The sequence below is a fragment of the Nipponia nippon genome, unplaced genomic scaffold (genome assembly GCF_047370975.1).
Source record: "Nipponia nippon isolate SJK-2023a ecotype South Korea unplaced genomic scaffold, ASM4737097v1 scaffold_10, whole genome shotgun sequence".
NCBI classification, from domain to species: domain Eukaryota; kingdom Metazoa; phylum Chordata; class Aves; order Pelecaniformes; family Threskiornithidae; genus Nipponia; species Nipponia nippon.
In genome coordinates this window covers 27,190,934-27,214,668 of record NW_028262291.1, presented here as the reverse complement: position 1 = coordinate 27,214,668, position 23,735 = coordinate 27,190,934, and the positions used below count along the sequence as shown (strand labels likewise).

The window sequence follows — 23,735 nt, the reverse complement described above, 5'->3', positions numbered from 1 at the left end:
CCCGCCGGGGCGGCGGCGCTGGTGCCGAGGAGGCCGGGACCGACGTGGCCGGCCGGGGGAGGCGGAGCTGAGGGGCCGCCGGGCGGGGCAGATCCCGCGCCGAGCCGCGGCTGGATGGCAGCGGCGGCCCGGGGCACGGCGGCGGCGGCGGCGCACGGTAACGACGGGTCGCGGCCCGGGAGCGGCGCAGCCGGGGGCGGGGGGTCGCCGGGCTGCCCCCGCTCCGCTGTTGCGGAGGCGAGAGGGGCCGGCGGGCGCCGGGTGCGGCCGCGCAGCTCGGCCCCGGGCGGCGGCGGCGGCACAGGGTGAGCGGGGGCGGCGGCGGCTGCGGGCAGCGCTGCCCGCAGCGGAGCCGAGTCCGGCACCGGCAGGGTCCGGCCCCGCCCGGCCCGGCCGAGCGCGGGGCAAGTTTGGGAGAGACGAGGGGGGGGCAGCGCCTGGCCGGGCCGCTGCTGCCGGGATCCGTGCGCCGGTCCGGCGAGACCGCGGGCTCCGCGCCGCCCGCTCCCGGGGCCCCGTCTCCCCCCGGGACCGGTGTCCCCTCGGTCCAGCCCGCCTTTGCTGCAGCTTGCCGGGGGAGCAGCGCCGGTGGCTGCCGCTGCGGGCGTGCCCGGGGCTGGGAGCTCAGCCCCTGCGGGACGCAGCGGAGAAAGTTTTGGAAGTCGCTCCTCCGGCGGAGGATGCCGCGGGAAGGTCTCGGCGCCGGGGCTGCCCCGCTCCCTGCCTCCCCCGCGGGACGCGCGGCGCGGGGAGGCGTCCCGTGTCCCCGTGTCCCGGCTCTCCCCGCGGCAGCCGGCTTCGCGGGCCGGCCGGGGTCTGCGCGGCCGCGGGGGCACACGGAGCCTGGGGGGAACTCGTGTACTGGTCCGGCGAGGTGCGTGAGCGGGGTTGGTGACCCCCCGCCCCGGCAGATACGTCTCCCTTTGCGTTGGTCGGCATTCCTCTGATGGGAGACCCGCGCTGTCTGTGCCATCAGACGCCGTCCCCGGGGATGTGAGAAACAATGACAGGAGCGCGGCCGCCGTGTTAATCGCCTGCAGATAAGAGCTGTGCCGGAGCCTGGCCCAGGCTGGGCGAGGGCTGCGGCACCGGGTGCCTGCCCGGGGGGGCGGGAGCGGGCGTTTCTGCCCGGCCTCTGCCTCGGGCTGCCACGGTGAGCGGGCTGGGAGGAGAGCAATCCCACCTAGCCCTGGGGGGGAACGCCACTGCCGGATCCGCAAACTTCCCTCTTTCATCCTGGGTGGGATGGGGAAGGAGTCGCTGTCTCCCAAACTACAGTAGTGTTCAATCAGTGTTTTAACTGCCTTCCTTGCCAGCTCTTAGGTTTGCCCGGGGTCTGTAATCTGTTCTGATATGCAATACCCCGTTGTTCTTAATCCTGTGCATCTCCGCCTTTTAGCTGCGCGTGCTGTGATGTGTGTGATTTGCAGAAGTGTGAGTCTCTGTGCAAAGTGTTTTTTTTATGAGAGGGATGGGGGAAAGGGGAAGGGTCCCACCAGAGCAGTGCGTTCCCTAAAGATGGACAGTGACTGAGAGAGAAGGGAGTGCTCGGAGGGTGGGGGACGGGAGACCTTTTGTGCCTCTGCCGAGGTCGGGGCTTCCAGGAGGAATTCAAAGCTCTCCGCAGGGCTAATGGAGGGAGGCGGCTTGTGGAGAATTTTTTGGCTGAAAATTATGCTTCCTCCCTGGAAAATAACTTTTTTCCGTTCCATGCAGTACTCTTTTGCAACTGTAAGACCAGGCAACTGGTTTCCAGGGAAAACACTTGTAAAAAAGCCTTTTCTTTTTCATTTTTTTTCCCCAACAACATCTAAAATGTCATTGTATGGCAATGAGCAATTGTGCTGAGACAGAGATGAAGCTGTGTGGTCTGAAAAGGCAGTGTGTCTAGGAGGGGAGGAGGCAGGTTGCCACAGGAATCGTTGTCGTGTCAATATTTTATTTTCTCTTTTCCAATAGGTTTTCGCCTTGGCATTTTAAGTTTTATCTGTGTTTTCTCAGGCACTGCCTGCTACAGAGGTGCTCAGTGAGCGCTGTGAGGTGGGGGAGGCCCCGGGAGCCTCCCAGGAAGGACGCAGGAGCTCTTCTTCTGGCTTGGTGTGCAGACTCCCCCTGCCCCCACTCAGGGGTGTGTAACTGGCAAATTCTCATTTGTTTCTTCTTCCTGAGCTGGGAAGACCTCACGGTTATCCCAGTCCTGAGGCTGCTGCAGAAGGAGCTGAGCAGACCTGACTCCTGAATGGTCGGCTCGGAGACCTGCGCAGGACACATGGTGCTCTGGAGAGTGCTGCCAACAGTAATGGTGACCAGGTTCTGATCTGGCTCGGCTGGGAGCTGTGATCCCAAGCAGTGTCGTTGTCAGAAATAACAAGTAAATGATATTTCTCTCCCATGCATGTTCTTAAATAGGTCATATACCCTTCTTGAGAAAAGCACGTCTCTATAAACCTGGTTATACCTCTGCCTCATAGTGCCCACAGACTTCTCTGAGAACCTGTAGGTGCTTTCTCTAGAAATTTCTCGAGACCTTCTCTAGCTGGGTTCCTAAAACAGATGCTGTTGTCTAAAATTAGGGGTAGGGAAAGACTTCTCCCACCCTCTGCAACTGTAGCGGCAGGGTATTATTTTCTCTCTTGAGCTTTTTTTAGGACTACATCTTGACTGCTCCTTTTCTTCCCCTTAAATATTTGTCTAGGAGCAGCTAGTTTGAATTTAGAGACTTCACAAACATTCAGTAAACTTAACTCAGGAGGAGCGTGTACTAATGAGATAGAAAAGCAAAGTGGCTACAAAGATAAAAAGTGCATTTTTTAGAGCAAGTGGTTACAATATGTTAGGAAGAAGCAAATGACTGGAATATGCTCTAAATAATTAGCTGGGCACAAAGATCAGTTCAGGTGTGTCCTGGATGATGCACCAGGTTCCTCGTAGATGTTTTATAAGCATCAGGAATTTATTGCCTGAGATATGGGGATTTTCTTGAGCCTGTCAGGCAGCACAGGTGTAAAGAAATGTACTGCTTTTCTCTTGTGTGAGTAACAAGAGAAGACAGACCTGTGGGCCACAGAAAGTTGACTGACACAAATGTGAGTTAGGGGAATCAGTTTTCTACCCCTTTATGCCCATTTATTTTCCACCACCATCCCTTTTGGAGGAACTTGATCCCTTTCGTTGCTGGAAGAAGGACATGAAGCCAGGTATGCAGCCTATTTTCAGAGCCCTGGACATGCCCTTTGTCCTGTGTGCTACTGCCTTTCTCCAAGATTTTGGTCACTTAGTCTCGAAGACCCTTTCAGGTGTCCCTTGGGGCAGATGTGGGCTGTGAATGTGGAGAACAAGATGGAAGAAATGGACCTGTTGCATCAGTTGCAGTGATTTCTTTTCCAGGCTTTCTCAAAAGCTGTTAACTTTGTGATGACGGTGTTGCAGAAGAGGCCAGTTTGTGCCACTTCCCATCATTGCCGAGCTGCAGAGAGTGGTTGTTTTGCTGTGTGTTTGTTGCCTCTTCATAGGCATGCGGTCGTTGTATAAATCCTGAGTTTTTTGCTCTGCTCCTCACAGGAAGCTGTTCTCAGTCATTTTCTAGGTCTAATCCTGCCATAAAGGAAGAGGATGTCTGTCAGGCCCACACTGGGTTTGGAAGGGGTGCCTGTCTTCTTTCAAAGCAGGAAATTCTCTAACTGCAGGTTGTTATGCAGCAGGTAGGAAGCAGGGAGAAGTCTGTGGCTGGTGTAATCTGCCTGAATAGTCCCGTCGCCTCCCTGTGCAGATGCTTTGTGGCTGATGGCTTCAGTCTGTATGGGTACTCGGGACAGAAGAAACCCTGTTTGGTCAGAGGACAGCTAACATTTTAAGAGCGTCCTATGTTTTTGTGTGTGTATGGTTTTTTGTTGTTTTTTTTTTCTTTTTTCCCCAAGGAGAAATTTGGGGGATTCTGTGGCATAGTTTTACCATAGCTTTGTGTGTCTGTTTGCATAGCTGTGGGGGGAGCTCGAATCCCAGTGAGGAGAACCAGAGGGCCTCGCAGTATCCCAGGTACATTTGTGTGGTGGAGCGGGGCAGAGGGTGGCATCTCTGGCCCATCACGCTCTCCTTGCAGTTGTTACTAGTGCTCCGAGCATCAGCCCAGTGCCTGTTCACTTCAGTGCCTGAGTTGAATTGGTGTGTGAAGTGCTGTGAGAGACGAAAATGTGCCTTGCTGCCACCCCCCCTTCCCTAGTGTTTTGAAGTGGTTGTGCCAATAGTGATTTACAGCTGAAAACCTGCCCGCTTTGGTAGAGTCCTGCTGGTAGAACAAGGATCTCACCGGCTTACTTGAACCACAGGTGTAGGGCTAGAGGGACTTCACGAAGGCCTCTACTCTTCATAATGAAATAGCATCTGCATCAGGTGTTTATTCTTTTTCTCAAAATAAAAAAAAAAAAAACAGTGCTGGAGTTTCTGCATCATAGATAACCTGTCTCAGTATATCACCGCTTTGGCACTATGTAAATTTGTTTCTTCATATCCAGGCTGAATCTAGTTTACCTTTTGTGCTGATGCTACAATATGGAAGAGTTGAGTGCTTTCCCCCTTTCTGGTGACTTCTAATGTATGCAGACTGTTCTGTTCCCTTCAGTGTTATCTTCTTAAGACTAAACACACCCAGGTCCTTCAGTTGTTTCTTCCAGGTCATGCTTTCTACACTCTAATTTTTGTTTCTTTCCACTGGAATGTTTCTGATTTTTGCATCTGTTTTATAAAGAAGAATATATGAGGCTGGGTGCGATCTGCTGGCTAAAGTCTCACTTGTGTGGAGTGGAACAGAATCCCTGCTTCTGTGTCACACCTACGATGTAGCTACTAGTATGTCCCAGGATGTCATTTGCCTAATTTGTAGCAGGCTTGTGTTGCTGGCTTGGAATTAATTTCTGAATCAATGTAATGCATGTATGCTTTTTTTTTTTTTTCTCGCACATCGGAGTTACCATTTTGTCATGTCCATTTGATTTTTTTTTTTTCTTAGTGCACTGTTTTGGACTCATCTTTACTAAGATTGGTTTGACAGTATGCTGTAGGTAGATGTAGGGTTCCTGCAGCCAGATCAGAACACCGCAATAAGATGCCACAAAATCCTGAGCTAGTTTGAACTTGCTATGTTGAGGGATTATTTTTCTTGTCCAAAAAAAAAAAGAAAAAGTGATGAGTTTTGTATGGGTCAGTAGAGTTTACACATGATCAGACGTTACCTTGCCACAAAAAGTTTTAGTGGTTCTTCCACAGCTAGCCAAGCCAGTGTCTTCACGGATTCCTTCTTGCATCCTCCCTGCTCCTGATGTCCATGGTCACTGTGCTTGGAGCTCAGTGTCCTCCTTCATGGGAGCCATGGGACCCTGTCCTTTAATTTTCTTTTTGGTTGCTCACTGCAGCTGGGCCTTCCTCCTGCAGTGATTTAGTTCAGGGACTGAAATTGGAAAAGGGCCAAGCCTTTAAAAAAATAGTTTTTCCTGCTAGTTTGTTCTGACCACGCTCACTCATGGAGTCAGGCATGAGCATGGGGAGGGGATGCTTTGGGGGGGGGGGGGGACACGACGACAAGGGGCAACACTGCCCATTTCAGGTGCAGTGAACCCTTAGATTGGTTCCAACGCCCTGGATTTTGTCTTGATAATTTCAGGCTCCTTTCTGTCTGGCTGTTACTTAATGCTTTGCTATCTGTATCACTTTCTTATCTTATAGGTAACTACAAACTGATCATTTAAGTTGATCGAGAATCTTTCAGAGGATTGAAGTTATTGGTCTGTAACTTCTTAAGTCTTCTCCCACCTTTTTTTTTCTTTTTATAAAGGTAGGTGAGGCATGGTGCTTCTCCAGCCTTCTGTGGCCTTCCCGTATTCCTGTAAATTTTCAAAGATGGTCACTAACGCTTCAGAGATTACTTTGACTGGTTTCTTACATGCTTTCAGGAGAATGCTGTTATTCCCTCTCAATTTTCAGCTCCTGTGAACATTTGTTAAGCCATTCTTTTCTAACTTGCTCTTTTCTCCCATTTCCAAATTAATTTTGCTTGTCACATTTCACTTTTTCTTCTGGAGACTGAAGGAGCATTTGTACTTCAGCCTTTGTATCATTGCTTTCCTTTCCTGTTTGCCAATGAGAGTGTAATTATCTTTATTTTCCTCTTCTAACATGCCCACTTCTCTCCAGTTTTCTGGTGACTGAAGAATTCTTAGTAACAGCTGTGCTGATTTTGACTAAGAGACCATCTAACCCAGTGTCCTTCTAGGAAAGAATAAAGATAGGACAAATATATATGATATTTTCCAACCGCTCTTCCAGCCCCCAGCTCCTTTCAGATAAGGGGATTTCCTGAGTCTAATGTGAGCTGTCTAACCATGAACAATCAACAGATTTGTCTTTCTAGTACTTTTCCTGTCTTGGTTGAATCCATGTAAAATTTTCCATAATTTTTGGAGAAGTACTACCACACAAGTTACCTGCTGATGAAGAGTCACATTTGTTTGTTTTGTTTTGAAGCTCACCCTTGGTGGCTTCATGTGATGGCTGTTAGCACTTACATCTGAAGAGACGGTGAATAATCTACCCCTGTTCACCGTCTTTATACTACTCGTGATTTTACGGACCTCTGTTATGTTGCCTGTCTTGCATCCTAATTTGTTACATGGATGCTGCTCCATGGCAAAGAGAAGACTTATCTGGGTAGCATCTCTGGTCAATACCTTTCTCTGAAGCCTCGGGACACTGAAAGGCAAGGACAAGGGTACTTGGAGTCCTTGTCCAGTCCACCTGAGGGGAGATGCAGATGTCTCGTGCAGTTTCATACACCCGACAATAAACAGCCTCGGTGTCCTTTAGTGCTGTTTTGAAATCAGGAAGAGTTTCATATGTTCCTTACTGGGGATACATACCTGTGCTAAGATGCTGAGGGGAGGGGATGGTGCGACTGAGGCCTTTCCTCTGGGATGGTGGGAGGGAGTCTCGGGCATGCTCTCAGAGCTGCTCTCCCCTGCTCTTTTCAGAGATCGGCCAGCCTGGCTGAGACCACTCAGCGATGACAAAACAAAAGCTTCTGCTTGATGGGACGCTCTCCTTGTTTCTGATCGTGGCTTGTGAAGCTCAGCAGCTCCCGAGGAGTCATGTTGCTGCTAGTTCTGGTCCTCTGTGCGAGAAGGAGGCAGAGTCCTGGGGAAACCTTTTCAGCAGCGAGCGGCTGGATGCCTGGATCTGTTCCCTCATCGGTTCATTTATGGTGGGGCTGAGTGGGGTCTTCCCCTTGCTGGTGATCCCGTTTGAGACGGGAGCTGCTCTACGGTCAGAAGGTAAGCCTGCTACCTGCCTTAGCCTTTCTGAAGCCAAAAGTCCTGGGTTGTGACTGAACGGCACAGTGATGAACAGGACCTTGTCACAGAAATACTGTCCTGTACAACAGATAGTCCCTTCCTAGTGCTTTAGTCCATTCCTGGTGCTTTAGTCCATACCTGGAAATTTGATAGGGAGTCCTTGGACAAATGCAAGTCCTGGATGGAGCTTGTACAAAGAGTATTGTTTGTTTTGCACCCCGCTTCGTCCAGGACCCTCCCACACACTGCTGTCCCAGCCAAGTGGTGCAAGGGCTTTTTCTTGCACTCCAGCTGTTTGTTTTGTGCTCTCTCCTTTGAAAGCTTGCTTTGCAGATGCTTCCAATTTATGTCTCTTTGTGTGAAATCTCAGCTGGAGATGTTTTGGTTCCCGGCTGAGTTGTGATCAATTTTTGTTTCTTTTTTTTTTTTTTTTTTTTTTAGCTGGATCACACCGTTTGAAGCAGTTGTTGAGTTTTGCAATTGGTGGACTACTGGGGAATGTGTTTCTGCACCTGCTTCCCGAAGCCTGGGCCTACACATGCAGTGCAACGACAGGTGTGAAAGCCATATGTGCCTAGAAGCAGTCCATGCTATGCCTACTGCTACATTTTTTGAGTCCATTCCATCTTGAAACCACAAGACCAGCCAGGCTGGGTCAGCCCAAAAACTGGTCTAGGCTGGTATTCTCTTTCAAACAATGTGTAAAAGCAAATGCCTAGGAAAGGATGCAAGAACAATAAACACACATGTAATACTTCATCTTTGTACTCTGCAGTCCTCCAAAGATTTTGAGATTGGAGGCTTCCTGAGTTGTCCGTGGTTTCTTCATGTTTAGTAACTTGCAATGGATTTCTTGTCTATCAACTTTTCCTGTCTTGCCTTGGACTCCTGTAAATATCTGTTGATCTTCCTTTGTCCTTTCTGTAAAGAAAGGGAATGCTTCTTTAACCTGATGGGAAGTTATGAATGTGTGTGTGGTCTGGCACATGAACATGTGCACCATCTCAGGTCGGAATTCTGCCCCATCAGATGCATCTTGTCTCCTAGAGCGTCTTTTTTGGGACTAACTGGGGCCCCTCCGCTGGGTACTTTGATTAATGTGTTGCCCTCTCAATCTTTGCTGAAGGAGAAGTCATGGAAAATTGTCCATAGAGCCATGACGAAGATGGGGCAGGGGGAGAAAAAGGAAATGCAGGTGACAGAAACCTGAGCTCACCAGTGAACTAGACACTGTTTGGGTTGGGATAGAGCTTGTGGTGTCGGTGTATCTCCTTCACCCCTCAGATAGCCAGGGTTGTTGAAACCTGTAGTGATTGTATCTCTCTGCTTCAGCAAGCTGATAGCATAGAAGGCAGCTGCTGCAGCATCCCATCTGTCGAGAAACTAAGAAATCATTTCCCCGCTGAAAATGTGAAAGAGGGAAAAGGATGCCCTGGGTTTCCCAGATTTCCTTGCACCTATGTCCTGGGATTTCAAATCTGCTGGGCCTTTGGTCCTCTTCTTCCTCATGGCTCTAGCACTGCCGGCAGAACCTGTCGTCCTTTTTTTCCCCTTTCTACAATGGTTCCCAAATGACTCTGTCTTCCTGCTCTAGCTTGTTTGCTTCTGCCAGGCTGTCCGGAAACATAAAGGTTTCCTTGACCCATGTAGGCCCTGTTACAGAGTCGCTCTGTTCTTCCACTGCAGTGCAGTCTCCACTTCTGCAGTGAGGCTGAATGAATGATTATCTCACAAGCTTGGCTGTAATTGAAAAGAAAGTTTATAGCTTTGGGATTAATAACTTGCCCAGGTGTGGCAGAAAGGGGAGGGTGAGTCTGTAGCTCCACTAATGGCAGATTTCATGTCAGGGCTTGCTCCCCAGTAGATACAGCTGCATGATTTTTGTTGATGTAATCTTCACTTGCCTCTGGAGCTCAGGGAAATTCCCAGTGTTGTCAGGAAATATTCTGGATTGCACTATTTAAGCAGAAGGGGTGGGGGCTCTCACTCTGAGTGTCCTGAGATGAGGATGTCTGTTAGATCAAGAATGAGCAAGTTAAACTAATTTGCTGTGAGATATGTTTGCTCCTTATTCCTTGCAGGAGGTGTTTCCATTGTTGTTTCTTGATTTTTGTCTTGGAACTGCCAGTTAAACTGTCTGGGGCAGGGTGGGTTCACATGTGAGAAACCACTGTGTATTTGATAGTGACATGAAGATTTCTCTCTTGTTCCTCAGGAGAAGGGCAGAGCTTTCAGCAGCAGAAGCTTCTGGGTCTCTGGGTGATCATTGGTTTCCTGACCTTCCTGGTGCTAGAGAAGATCTTCTTAGAGAAAGAAGAGAAGGAGTGCCCTGGTGTGGTAAGTTAGCAGCCAGAGGGGAGGGAGTGCTGTTATGTTTGGAGCACTGTACTAAACACCTCATGTGCCCTATCTGACAGGCTCAGCAAGTGATCCTGAAGCTGTGAGTATCTTGTCAATGCCCTTTGGGAGCTTTTTGCCACTTCTTTGACACTGGGCTCTAGAAGAAGGTGTTTCATCTCCAGGCTTTGGTTTTGTGGTTTTAGTTGAGATTTCTCATCTCTGGGCTGGTTTTGTTCTTGATGTGGTATGTGTAAAAAAAGAGCTCCCCTTTTGTGGGGACAGGGAGCTGGAGCGCTCTGCAGATGAGACTCTTGCTCAAGTAAGCTTTGAGGGATGACAGCTTGCTGATGCATGTTCCGTAGCCATCGTGACTCACTCGCCTTCTGGGTCAGGACAAAGAACAGCCTTCTCTGAAAGGTGTTCCTCTTCTTGGGTACGGCCTGGACCGGGTGTTTGTTTGGGCAACTTTGAGATGGTTGGCCAGATAATACTAAGTAGTGGTTCAGAGAAGAGTCACCCAGCTGCAAAGGGGCAATGTAGACAGAGGTACCAGAAGGTAATTCCAAGACAGAGGAGAGCAGTTAGTCCTCAGGCATCTGCACAACTCCAAGAGACTGTTCAGTCCTTGCTGTGCTGTGACTTTTGAGAGGTGAAACTGCAGGTCAGGCACTGCATAAGAGCAATTAGGTGTTACTTGGACTCAGCATGAGACTTCAAAGTCTGAAAGGAGCTTAATCTTCTCATTTACAGAGAGACTAAAGTCTGAGTAATCCCAGCTATATAATAATTCTCTAGACTTAATTATTCTGATGCACTGGGGAGAGCAAGACTCTTTTTTTCCCCCCTATCCCCTGCCCAGATGGAGTTGTATTTCTCTGGGCAGCAGCTGCCAGCAGGAGTGGTAGGCTCAGTCCCTCATCTTTGCAGTGGAACCTGGCTCGTGCCAAGGGAGTGTGACTCCAATTCCTCTTCTCTCTTTCTACTTTCCTTCTCTTGGTGATTGGGGAAGTCTTTGTTCTTGTCTCACAGTGCAGGCGTCACAATGCTTTCTGAAATCTGTCTCATTTCTGGCAGTTGTCGTTATTAAACTGGAGTACCAAAGCTGCTGATTTGCATTGTAAGGACAAAAGGATTAAGGGTGAAGATTGGATTTCTGACTCTGATTCATGCTCGTTCATCACTGACAAAAAGGCACTGACAAGTTGTTTTCCCCTAATTTAGGGCTGTGATTCCAAAGGACTAGCTGGAAAGATTCCCAATGGAAGTGGCTACGCCCTGCTGAAGGTGGCAGGCCAATCCCAAAGAGCGGGAACAGGTTCAACTCAGTGTAATGGCTCCTCTCTCCGGTCTTGTCCAACAGACAACAGAATCAAGGTAAGAGACCCACAAACTGACCTTCACATCTTATGTTTTTGGGGCACGTATTTTAAAATTCAGTCAGGAGGATGAGTTGTCTGTGGAAAGAACTGTGCCTGGGTGAGGAACTCTGTGTTTGAGTTGTACTTAATTTTGCTCTGTCAAAGTGTCTGTCCAAGTCACAGCAGGGAGGAAGTAGCAAACTTGGAGAAAATCTGCACTGCAGCTTATGCAAAAGAGGAAGAGTCACTATTGTGAAGGCATAAGTCGATGATGTGCGTTTTGGCTGAATCCTGAGACCAAAGTACAGTACTTTGACATTTTGTTACTCTATATCTTATAGTCATTATATCTTTATTTGCTTAAATTTTTGTGCCATGATTTCTCTGTTCTCTAGTGCCTGCGTTGTACCAGTTGTGAGCTGTATGTTTCCTTTAAGGCACGTTTTGGAAGCGTTTTGACAGTTGAAGCTATCCACTGTAAAACTTAAAGTTCAGTTTCTCAGATTAGCAGTTTACCTGCTGCCAAAAAGGGCTTCTTGTCCACTTCTGCCTCCAAACCTGTATTTCCCATCACTTCCTTTGCACTGGACCTCATCTGACCCCACAGCGAACCTATTCGGGGAGCTAAACAGGCAAAGAATTAGCTTTTTTTTTTTTTCTCCCCCCCCATAGGTTTGTTTCTCTCCTAATTTAACTTCTTAAATCAGCTTGGCATGTAGACAGGCAGCCTGTAGTGCTGGGATAAGAGACATCAGCAAGCTCATAGCATTGGAGGTGGAGGAGGGAAAAGGAGTACTGTACCATTGGGCAGTGGCTAACCTTTAGATTGGCTTTGCTTTCAGTTTTGTGTTACTATCTTTGCACTGCGGAACCCCCTGTTTGGGTGAACATTACAGGCAAGAGAGTAAACGGCCGCTTTGGCGAAGGAGTACCTATAATTTGAGTTTGAAAGCCCATAAAAATGTGCAGGATTGTAGGAGAGTAACTATGAACAGAAAGTGTGGTTGCATGAACTGGCCCAAACCTGGATATGTGGTCAGTCAGAGGCTCTTCAGCCTGTCTATTTTAAATCTGTTTTGCTGTAACGTTATAGCTCTTACTACACAATGTGAAAGATATGCTGAGGTCACTGGATATTTTTGATATCTGTCACATTCATGTAGTCTGTACAGAACACTGCACAAACTGCAAGGTTCTGCGTTGGTGTTTCTAGAGGTGACAGTGGTGAAGAAACCAATATTACTGGGTTATGAAACATTGTGCTATTATTTTAGAAAGCTTTACATAAGGAACTGTGGACTTAGAGGGTGGTTAGTCTACCACTGATTTCAAGTAGAAATGAAACACTCATGGAGGACACAATTGCTCAGGGCTTGGTCCTAATGTAAAAAATAATAATGTAGTTAATGCTAATTGATATGATCTTATGGAAGATAAATTCTTGTCAACCAGACATTTTTTCCCTGCCTTTTATTCAGTCATAAAATTGTTTGATAAAGGTAATGACAGTGGCAGATGTAAACAAAACGTAACTTTCTCCTGCATTCTAATAAAACTAGTACTGCACGAAATCGACTTTGCTAATATTAGCTGTATTAAAAATCAGTTATTCTGTATTATCAACAGGGACTGGATTAATGCAGCTCCTCTCAAATCTGGGCACTGGTGGTGATTTTTCTTAGTGATTATTTATGAAAATAGTGTGTCTTCACATTTGCAGATACTACTTTATTACTTAAATGGCACATTGTGACTGCCTGAGGTCAGTGATACCGGCTAAACTGAGTAACTTCATCAAAAGGGCTGAATTTTTAACATGTTTTGATACATGCAAATATTAAGGAATAGATTAAGAAAGAATGCAGATCATGTTTACAAGAGAGGGACAGTTTCTAGGAAGTCAGTGCCTCGGAAAAAGGTATAAGAATCACAGTAGGAAATTGTTTGAACACATTCTTCCATTATGATGCTACAGCCAGGAGGGTGGGTGAGTAGGAAATAGTATGTAAGAGAAGAGGCAAATGTTCCTCTTTCTCTGTAGCCATAATGAAACAGCTATCTGACTTTTTCCAGTAGTGTTTTTCACAATACCCAAAATATTACTGATAATTTGTAAAGGGATCAGGAAAGAGCTGAAATAATTATTTTAGGTTTGCAGTATGTGATAAGAAGTGGTTTTCTTTAGTCTTTAGCTCTGTAGATGTGATAGATCAGGGGTGACTTAAAGTATGCAAATACCCATGTAAGAGGCATGACTAAATTTGAATAGTTGAAGCTATACCAAACAGTAGCAGGTGAGAAATCAAAGACAACTCTTTAACTGAGGGTAACTTGCCAGTGGACCAACCTACCTCAGAGACATAGTAGATTCTTTGTCACGTGTGGGCTTTAAGCTGTGATTTAAGCTGCTTTCTACAAGGTACGCTATAGCTTCAGAAACAACGGGCTTTGTGCAGAAATTGAATGAGATTCTTTCAGTTGTGTTATGTAGAAGGATTTTAAAGCTAGAAGGGCTCTCCATGGTTGTCTAGACTTAACCCATCTGTTCAGTCTTATAGACTGTTGTCAATATGCATGAAATAGAAACTAATGAGTTAACGTGTGTCATTTTAACTTTCTACCTTCTGAGCATATAATCTGAATATTTTAATAGTCTTTCTGGTGGGGGGAAACTATTAAAACTACCAAGATATTTCTGCATTGTTAGCCTGTTTCCTTAGGCAACAACATAAGCAGTCATTCCATCTGCCTGTCCATCTGTTCTGCCCTTCGTTTTCAATAACTTTTGAACCCATAATTAATTTTACTCGACTTCAAGAGAGGATAGAAGTCTTGAGGGTAATCAAATTTCTGCAATTTCCATAAAACTCAGCATGAGGGTAGAGGAGGAATGCAAACTAATGCCCTGTTGAAAAACTCTGGCAGACCTTAGATGTTGCATGCTGCTTGGCAGGTCCGCCTGGTTGGCAGATCAGCAGGTAAGGCTCACGCCCCTGCCTGGTGGGGAAATGGCTGTCAGGCAGTGCAGAGTGGGGAAGGGGCATGCAGGGAAACAGTGGGGCTGGAAGTGAGCAAAGTAGGTCCTTGCAAAGAAAAGAGAGAAAGCCACAGCAAGCCAGACTTCTTTGGTTCTGCTATTCGCTCAGTAACCTTTTTTTTCAGAAAACAAAAAGGGAAAGATACTATTTAAATGAACAAAGTCACCCTTTAGGACTTAATGATTAGTAAGCTCTAATCAGTCGTCCTTTGTCCATATATGTTAGAACTTCTGCTCATTAGCTGCTGCTGTAATAATATGTCCTAGCTTGAAAACTGCAGGTGGGAGGCTTCCTTTGCATCCAAACATAGATCACTTCTGTCCTGCATTGCAGCCTTTATTCCCTCAACAAGTAAAAACATTGTAGAATACTTTTGCCTCGCTTATTCTTTCTTTTTCCCTGTGGCACATGGGGCCCTTGATGATTTGTAGAAGTATGTTTTATTGCATAGTGACATTAATTCTGATGCATGAACATAAACACTTCATCTGGCTGTGTTCTTTATGAGCAACGAGAACATCCTATTAGGAATTCACAGAATGTAAATGTCAGAGGCTCATAACTGTCAAATCAACCCAATTTATTTCTGAGCACTCCAAGGCTTTGCTTCTTTCGGTGACAGCTTTTGCCCAAGCCACTGACAAGAAAAAGTCATAATGTTTTAATCATGAAGTCTATTTTTTCCCTATACAGCGGTATGGAAAAGCATTTTTGTGTAAGACTTATGTGAACAATTATTATTAGCCTGTGGGGAAAATGCAATCACATAAAATCCCAACATGAAAAGGATAAATTTTAGACAGTCATATTTGACTGAAAATGAGGAATGAGAAGTAAAACTACTGTGTTCATGGGTCTGCCTGCATGCATCCCTTTGTTCCCCTTCTTACAAAAACATGCAGGGAACTTCTGCATCCATTGTGGAAATGTTACTTAGTTATTACTTAAACGTGATCCATAGTTAGGCTTTGCTTAATTCTTTATTTTCATATTTAATCAATGCACTTTTAAAAGTTTAAAACCTATAAAGATATCCTGAGACTGTGCAGTAGAAGTGCCCTGCAGAAAGGTGGTGCTTTGGAGAGAGAGACTTGACAGAAAGCCCCACCTGAGCTGTGGCATACAGATGGCAGGAAGAAAAGATGCCCCACGCAGAGTTTGATAGAAACAGGGAAGAGCAGAAGACCGAAAAGGGCTCATGAAACTCATCAGCACTTGTGTTTTTTCAGCTGAACTCTGACACCTGATGCCACGGTGAAGTAAGAGGTTAATGCCTCACAGTTTCTAGACAGTCTCTCTACTTGCTGGATGCTGCCCTATATCTGGAGTTAATGTATGCCAGCTTAGTTCTTGCAGTCCAGAGACAGCCTGATGTATTGGCTAACACCTGGTTTGATAATAATTTAAACTGCAGTGCCGTACAGTGAACTGCAGTATCTCAGGACCCACATGCAGTAGTTTTTATTAAATCTAATGCAAAAAAACCCAAAAACCTGTGAGCAAAAGAGCTGGGGTGGTATCCTTATAAATCACTTCAGGTCAAATACTCGGAATTTGTCTGGGGATGACCATAGTAAGCATGATAGGGAGGTCCAACACGGAGATGGACTTGTGAGGAAGGAAGCTGCTTTATGCTCATAATTTTAAGAAATGTGTTTATATGCAAATGCATATACATGCTATCCAGCCTTCTAGTAGGTGGTTCTTTGGTGACTGTCATCACTATCTTCTCTTTTTATTCTTTGTTAAGGGAAAGCAAACCCACAAGGACAAGCTTTTTTAGTACAATGCTTGAAGATTTGTTTAGTTATAAAAAGCAATTTCAGCAGCATTTGTTCTGTTGCATTGTTTTTGCCCGCTTTCAAAGAGGAGATATTTAACAGTTGGATATTAAAGTACGTGACTAGAAGACAAGGTCAGGTCATATTTGAAGCCAGTCACCTGTGTAAATTAGTCAGTGTTACCTAAAATTGGTTCGATTTAGAATCAGATATATTCTTGCATTTTGTCTGTCTTCTTTTTCCCTTCTCTTTTTCTGTTTCTAGAGCTCTTTGTCATTTGCATAAGATGATTATCCTAATCTCAGCAATACTTGTCTACCCTAAAACTTAGTTTGCTCTAAAACTGAACATAACATTTACTTTGTACTTGAGCACTGACATGGTTTAAGATCTTCACCAGATCTGATCGTGGTTCTGTATAACCTGTGTCTAAGCCATGTGCGTTCTTTTATCTTGTTATGTCTCTTCCTTTACCAGGGGCTCTTCCTTCTCTTTGCAGATTAGTGGATACCTCAATCTGCTGGCCAACACCATTGATAACTTTACGCACGGCCTGGCAGTAGCAGCCAGCTTCCTGGTTAGCAGAAAGGTAAGGCTTCTGCCACCAGCTGTGTACTGAACTGGAGAGGCCTGTTCTCAAGTGTGATGCAACATGCAAAAAAATCAAAGATGTGAGGAGTTCCCTCCTGTTTTCTGGAAGTTTCTGAGAAAATGGGGACTACAGTAAAAAGCAACTCTGTCCTGACCCTCTGATGCAGAGCTTCTTCAAACTTGGGGCATGTTAGTCATTTCTGCTGGCATTAGGGGAAGGGTTAGCTCGTCTACCCTTTTGATTGAATAGTTCTGAACTCTGAGTAACAAGTCTTAACTTGGAGAAAGGGGCCTTGACATGCTGGTGAAAGTCTCATCTCTCAGAGCTGGGGGACTGTTTCCGAATCACCTTCTCTCCTCTGCTGCAGGTTGGATTCCTAACCACAATGGCCATTCTCCTGCACGAAATCCCACATGAGGTGAGAGGGCTTTGTATCCTGCCATCACGAGGGGTTACAAGGTTGCTTCCTCTACTAAGAGGAGGCTGGGTCTGGTTAACATTTTCTTGTCCATTTGAAAGCTACTTCCTCTGGGAGACTGTCAACATGGAAAACTAGAAACAGCCTTGAAGCACTGGTCTTGTTACGGATGACCTTTATGACTGAGAATGTTCATACTCATTAACTGTCAGCTCTTGGTTTTCTTAGGTTGGAGATTTTGCAATCCTACTTCGGGCTGGCTTTGACCGCTGGAGTGCAGCCAAGATGCAGCTTTCCACAGCTCTGGGAGGGATTCTAGGAGCCTCCTTTGCAATTTGTGCTCAGTCACCAAAAGGAGCAGGTAAGGCTCCCTGGGACCTCTGTAGGAATAGGAGGGGGGACCTATCATCCCCATGTGTGTATCTTATTTCCCTTCTCTGTTCTCTCCCATAGCTTTGTCTCAGTAATAACAAAAGCTTTCTGTATTCGTGCAGGGGAAACAGTAGCCTGGATCCTCCCTTTCACTTCTGGAGGATTTCTGTACATTGCCTTGGTAAATGTTGTGCCTGATCTCCTGGAGGAAAAGAATCCTTGGTAAGTGCTCCCTCCTGTTCTGCTGCAGCAATTCTTCCCCATGCCTGTTCTGGGAGCACATGAATGCCAGCTTTCCAAATCCCATGGGCAAGGCTGGAATCTGGATAGCCTGCTGTGCTAGCTATTGTGTTTATGGGACTACAAAGACCCTATAAAACATGAGAACCTTCAGCTGGGTCAGTCTCAAAGATTGTGCTCACGCAGTATGTAGCATGACTGGCTAGAGCAGGTTGCTTGGACACATGTCCAGTAAGATGACCCGTGCCCCAGTCTGTCTTGTCAACTTCTGGCATGTACTTGTTTAGGGACTGTCTGAACCAGGCCGCCATAGAGGTGTGTGTGTGTCTGATAACCACATGTGAACCTATCCTTCACGTGCTTCTCTTGTCCCGTTTTGACCCTATCCATTACTCTGGGCTTCTGCGATCTCCCTTTGGCAGCAAGTTTGCATAGTTTGACTGCGCTGTGTTAAATGATGCTTCTTATTATTTGTTTCTTAGCCTCTTGCTTATTAATTTTGATTAGATGCCGCTTTGTTGCTGTGTGAATATAAAATAACAGTTTTCTTCTCTTTGTCATTCAGCATTTCATAGTCTTTTATTGTATCCCACCTCAGCCATCTCTCTTCTATGCTGGTATATATATGCTGGTGTATTTGGCCTCCCCTCATTTGTATTATTCTAGTTTCTTGCAGCCTGATTAAGGCTGTAGCAGGTCCAAATCCAGCTGTCCCACAGTAAAGGCCCTCTCAGATCTGCTGGGAGAGTTGCCCCTGAATGTTCCCTCCTATTTCAGTTGTAATGAGACGGGTAACTTCAGTAGTTTAAATAAGCAACCTTGGCTCATCTAGTTCATTTTGACTGAAACAGTTAAGGAAGCACTCAAAAAACAGCTCCACAGTTATATCTGAGGAGGCAGGAACCTCTGGTGGAGAAATGTTAATGACCAGTCGGGAGCTCGCTTTTGGGTTGGTAACCTCTTGTGCTGGCAGAGCTGTTGGCAGAGTATGCAGAGGTGGTAGGTGCATAGTCATGTCAATCCAGTATAAACCTGAGACGGTGCTAAAAGGATGGCAAAATTCATCAGCTTTTTTTTTTTATTTTCGTAACTGTAGTTGTTAGCTGGAGGTCCCTAAAGTATCTGTGAACATGCTGTGCAAGTGCTGGTTCTCTTCTGACAGAAAGGACAGGAATAGATACCTGGGTAGCTGCAGGACTGAATCAGCTTAAATTGATTTTGAAACCTGAAGTCGGGCCTTGCAGCTGAGTGGAACAAATACCTGTCAGTTTATAGACAACTTCTTTGCTTGGGATGCTGGGAAAGAGTCTTCTCAGCTGTGTTAGTGGCTTCATACAGCTGTTGTGTTCTCCTTGTGGTAGGTTCGGAAGGGCGAAGAACAAACCATTTGTGAGCCTCTATACTGCTGCCTGTTGGGATTGGTCTGTGGCTACTCCTAATTTTGCTGTTTCTTTCCCAGGAACTCCCTGCAGCAAATTCTGCTCCTGTGTACAGGCATTACAGTCATGGTGCTACTCTCGCTCACAACCGAGTGACCTCTGCGCAGACCTCATGATGCCTCCCAGAGCCACCACAGTGACTCTGAGCTGTTACAAAGCAATAAGGAACACTAATGTTACTTCCCGTGTGTGTGCGTGCAGATCTGGCTGCTAGTATGAGAAGCAGGTGAGAAAGAGGTCTGGGTGTGCAGGACTTCGTTCCCTGGCTCTCCTATCCCTGTTCTGCTAAAATCCACACATCAGGGCTTCCTTTTTTTTTGGATTTTTTTTTTTTTATGGAGCAAAAGATACAGTGAGCAGAAATGGACTGAACAACTGCTACACAGCTAATGGACAATGTTTCATTTGGTTCATTCTGATGGAACTGCACCTCCCAAGCTCTTGTGTGAAAACAACAGAGGCAATTCCTATAGCTGATGAAGAGGAAGGACTTTTCCTACCACTCTAAGGGCTGGAGGCAGAACAGGGATGGCAAAGCAACAATAAACTAACAGCTTTAGTCAGAACTCCCTACCCTTGAGAAGTTACGGTGCTATGAGACAGAGGGGAAAGGACCCTTTCCAACTTGATCTCCAGCTTTTCATTGACATCACTTGTTCCTAAAGGTAGTATTAGCCTCAGCAGTCCACCTCTTTGGTGTATTTTATATTTGTTGATGTTGAAATCGAGCCAAAAGCTTGAGGCACTTTAGGATAGGTCACTACAATTAAATGGCTCAGCTTGGAGATTATTTGCCTCAGCCCTAACCACTCCAATAGCCAGCACAGCCTAACTGTTTATCTGAAAAATGGTCAGTAAATGTTTCTTCTATTGCCACACCATAATACCAGCTCACCTACATCTGGAAGGAAAGCCATGTAGTTGTTGCAACTGAGCTCCCTCTCCTCATAGCCATTAGCTGAACACGGCTCTGAGCCTGCTCTCGAGACCTGACTCGCCTACCATCTGCCCCATGCCACGTTTCAGAACTCTCTTGAGGTGTAGGGTGTTAGCCCTGCCTGGCATGCTACGGCAGCCCGAGGCTGTCATGGCAGAGGTCTGGGCACTTTGGGCAATAGTTGGACACTACAGCCTGGCCAGCAGCCGATAACCCCTGGTAAGCTTTCCCTCTGTTCAGTGTAGACTATTTAAGAGCATGCTATAACCAAAAATATAGATGGTAGCCTATTTCTGGACTTCTTACCTCACAGTGGAGTTAGTCTGTTGGGGATGAATGGGTAAGAAATAATACTGACAGCCCTTAAAGGAAGGGGCACAGCAGCAAATAATACTGGAGGGAGGGTGAAATGGGAAGGGTGAAACTGCTGGTGAAAAGATTTTAAAAAATGGGTCTGGAAAAGCTGTGTGCTAAGTAAGGAGAGAAAGGGATATGAAAGGGTAACGATAAGTGTGCTTTAAGAGGAGTTTTCTGTTGTGTGACTCTTGGGATAAAATTTTTGGCAATTTGAGACCAATAAAAATAAATGACATTTCTAGTGCTTTGCCCACATCCCAGCTCACAGGGCTGACCAGGCCGTCGTTCCACAGGGATGTTTTGTTGACACAGAGATGTGCAGAATTACTAACCATCCCTTCTGCAGAGCTTATCCTCGCTTTGCTTAAATCTGTTTAAAAACAGATCTAATTGAACTAGCAGAGTCATTGGACGCAGAACAGTAGCCACAATGTGAATTGCACCAACTCAGCTCTCTTTAAACAGCTTTTGTAAATCAGTGCAGCTCTCCAGTCTGCACAGGGCCTTACCAGGAGGGCGATTTGGGTCAGAGCAGCGAGGCAGGTATGCTGCCCACAGCAAAGGCATTTACTTCCCTAAGAGATTCCTGAACTGTTGACACAGTTCTTTTTTTATGACAGCTCCTGTCCTACTTTTCAGAGAGCGCTGAAGAGCTCATGCTTGCAGTTCTCTCTGCCCAGAAACGGCTGCCTAAAATTTTTTCAGCTTTCCTTACCCCAGGCTTACATCAGTAACTAGTTTCACTGCAACAACGAGGGAGGCTTAGTGCAATTTTTTTATTCCTCTTTACAAAGTTGCCTTCCTTTGCCAACTACTGCCTCTGTCATTCAATTGTCGCAAAGTCCGAAGGTAGCATCCGAAGGTAGCATCCGCTTCCTGCTTTCCTGGAAGGACGATTAATGTGATTAGCCTGCAGGGACTGAGGGAGTATGCTAACCCTCTTGTTCTAGCTTCGGGGTGCTTTTTCCTCTCCTCCCCTCCTCCCCCTTCCCCAGGGACCAAAGCTAAGCAGACCCTGTAGCAGGGCTCTGGAGGAAACGGGCTTGCACAGAAAGATGTGCCTGCTGTTTCCCAAGATGTCTTTCTCAAAATGAAGCTGGCATTTAAGTTGAGGCGTTGCCAGGTGAGTGCCCATGAGTTGGCGTTGTTGCATCAGCACTGAGCCTTGCCAAGACTGAAAACCACAGTCAGGATTTTGTGCTCAGCGTTCAGGAATGCGAAGTGGATGACACTGAAGAAGGAATTTCTGAGTTGTTTTTCTTGGCTGCTACCACAGGCCTGGACAGTCTGCGGTTCTTGGGAAGACACCCTGGTAGGAGGTAGCACAGGGCTTGCGGGAGGGAGGGGCTTGTTAGTTTTCCACTACATCAGCCCTGGGGCTGAGAACGGAGAGCCTTGGGAGGGAATGGAGCATCGCTCCACCACATTTGTCACTTTTGGAAATGCAGAGAGAATTGTATTTTCTAGCTCTATTTTTTTCAGCTACTCTTATGCATTTTCCCCCTTCATCTGTATTGGTCGCTCTGCATGGAGACAATAGAGATGAAATAAATGGTTTTCTGTGTGGGTTTGTGTTTTGTTTTGTTGAAGCTACTACTTTTCATTGAATTACAAATTCAATTCAAATTTCATTTGAATTACAGAGCACTATCTCTGGGTTAGGCTAGAGAAGTGTGGGCTCTGTCTTGCCCTCCTTTCTGCTCCTCAGACTTCCACAATTGAAAGAAAAGGTTCCAATCCAGTTTTCTGTTCCTGCTGCTGTGGCACTGTGGGCCTGGAGCAGTGTGGTCTGATCATAATTCTGGGCTGCTGGTCGGGGTTCCCTGAAAAGCATCACCAAGCGAGTCGCTCCTCTTTGAGGGGAGAGCTTGCATGGTAACTGACTATCCAGAGAGTTTTGCAACCGTCAGTGGTTTGGTGGTTTTTGGTTTTTTGTTTGTTTTTTTTTTTAATCTAAAAACCTCAAGGCCTATCTGATATCAATTAACACTACGCTGGTTACATGCCATGTGGGACAAAGGCACGGTCGTCAAATGTTGTATGTAGGAATTGCCCAGAAAGGACTAAAGGGATTTTCTCTACCCTTCAAAAACACGGGTTCAAAGCATGTCTTATGCCACTCTTCATTTGAAAGATTTTCAGCCTGTGAATACTGAATGGTAGTACATGGTGCTCAGCTCTTACCGGAAGTCTTAAGAAGAAGGAAAACTATAACCTAAGAGCTGGAAGGTGAAGGCAGGTAGGTGACCAAGGACATGTTTTCATGGTCTGGAGGCTTTACCAGCGGCACACATTTTAGAATCTGTCCCTGGCTTTGCTGTGCTGCACTCTTTGGTTCTGCTGGTATCCCTGCCTGTGGGGCTGTGCTGTGAACCTCCCTCCCCCACCCCTTTTTCCTTCTCAAAAGTAATCAAAAATAACAGGGATTAATCAGCTGCCTGGTTCACAGGCTCCACAAAGAGTGGCTCTGACACAACCGCAGTGGCACGGAGGGGAGAACAATTGGAAGGAGGCTCGTACATGGGAACTTTCTACGGTGATGGTCTTGGCAAAGCCCCTGTCTTCTGAAACTAGCCTGAGGAACTGACGTAGAGAGTAGGGTGCAGATTTAGGAAATGTGAATATTCAGATCTTTCCATGAAAGAACTGTTAAAATTGAAGTATTTTTCTGTGTTATCTAGAGCAGTGACTGTATTTGAAAATCATTTTTTCATTCTTGTTGTGGAAGACTTAATTTAGCTGGTAGGTGTAAGAAAATTCTTTTGACAGCAGCCCTTTCAATTTGTCTGCCCTGAAGGCACTAATGTGCAGCTGCATGGATGGTAATCCCATCTGTCCAGTGCGAACTGCTGAAGAGGATCATGCTGCAATGTGGTTAAAACAAGTTTTGTCTGTGGTTGCCGCACATTTCCACCAGGCGTAGTGCTGTGGGGAGAGCAGCAGTGCTCTGGTCTGGGCAGGGTCCCGGGGAGAGGTGCTGGGGAGGGCATTTAGCTTGCGCTCGGTGTGGCTGAGAGCGCAGGGAGTGACAAGGGGGGGAAGGATCCGAATCTCCTACACTTCGAACCTTTGCTCCTGGGAGACAATTTGAAGTACTTTTAACAAGCAAAACGAAGGATTTTTAAAACTGGACATTAAATTTGTAATTTAGACTTACTGTATCACTAGATCATTTTATCTGGAGGCCAGATTGAAAAGATGGTGCCCTAACCACTGGCTTTGGGGACGGATAGTACTGCAGCTGGAGGAACAAGTCCCATAGAACAAGCAGCATCAAAAGGGATTTTGTGCCCTTGGAAATGTTGCATTTAACTAATGGCTTGGATTTAGCCTGCTTCTCGTTGCATAAAATAGATTGACATTTTTCAGCTCTTCAGGCCTTATTTTCCATTAACTGGTAATGAAGGCTTGAGGAGAAATGGTAATCAAAATGCCACGAGCCCTGCTGGTAGTGGTGGTTGTCTTTCATCCACGTTCGAAAAACCGCATGATCCCGTGGCATCTCGGCGTTAGCGGGACTGAT

At 46.2% G+C, this 23,735-nt stretch overlaps 1 protein-coding gene across 3 annotated transcripts; it reads left to right on the top strand.

Moving 5' to 3' along the window:
* SLC39A13 (solute carrier family 39 member 13) lies at nucleotides 1-21,776 on the top strand. 3 transcript variants are annotated; one of them, XM_087746076.1, is made up of 11 exons: nucleotides 1-157; nucleotides 5,719-5,777; nucleotides 7,020-7,319; nucleotides 7,782-7,895; nucleotides 9,556-9,677; nucleotides 10,902-11,054; nucleotides 16,357-16,446; nucleotides 16,817-16,867; nucleotides 17,096-17,228; nucleotides 17,362-17,461; nucleotides 18,939-21,776. In XM_087746076.1, exons 3-11 carry the CDS (start codon nucleotides 7,052-7,054, stop codon nucleotides 19,012-19,014), a joined length of 1,107 nt encoding a protein of 368 aa, XP_087602202.1. In that variant the 5' UTR covers nucleotides 1-157; nucleotides 5,719-5,777; nucleotides 7,020-7,051; the 3' UTR covers nucleotides 19,015-21,776. The 3 variants fall into 3 exon arrangements, with proteins under 3 accessions (XP_087602202.1, XP_087602201.1, XP_087602200.1); XM_087746075.1 differs by having other exon boundaries at nucleotides 5,719-5,827; XM_087746074.1 differs by lacking the exon at nucleotides 5,719-5,777.
* The last annotated feature ends 1,959 nt before the right edge of the window (nucleotides 21,777-23,735 follow it).

Coding starts and splice junctions, on each gene's coding strand:
- SLC39A13 (XM_087746074.1), top strand. CDS start 7,052: ATGACAAAACAAAAGCTTCTGCTTGATGGGACGCTCTCCTTGTTTCTG. Junction 7,320..7,781: donor AGCTGCTCTACGGTCAGAAG/GTAAGCCTGCTA, acceptor TTTTTTTTTTAG/CTGGATCACACCGTTTGAAG. Junction 17,229..17,361: donor TCAGTCACCAAAAGGAGCAG/GTAAGGCTCCCT, acceptor GTATTCGTGCAG/GGGAAACAGTAGCCTGGATC.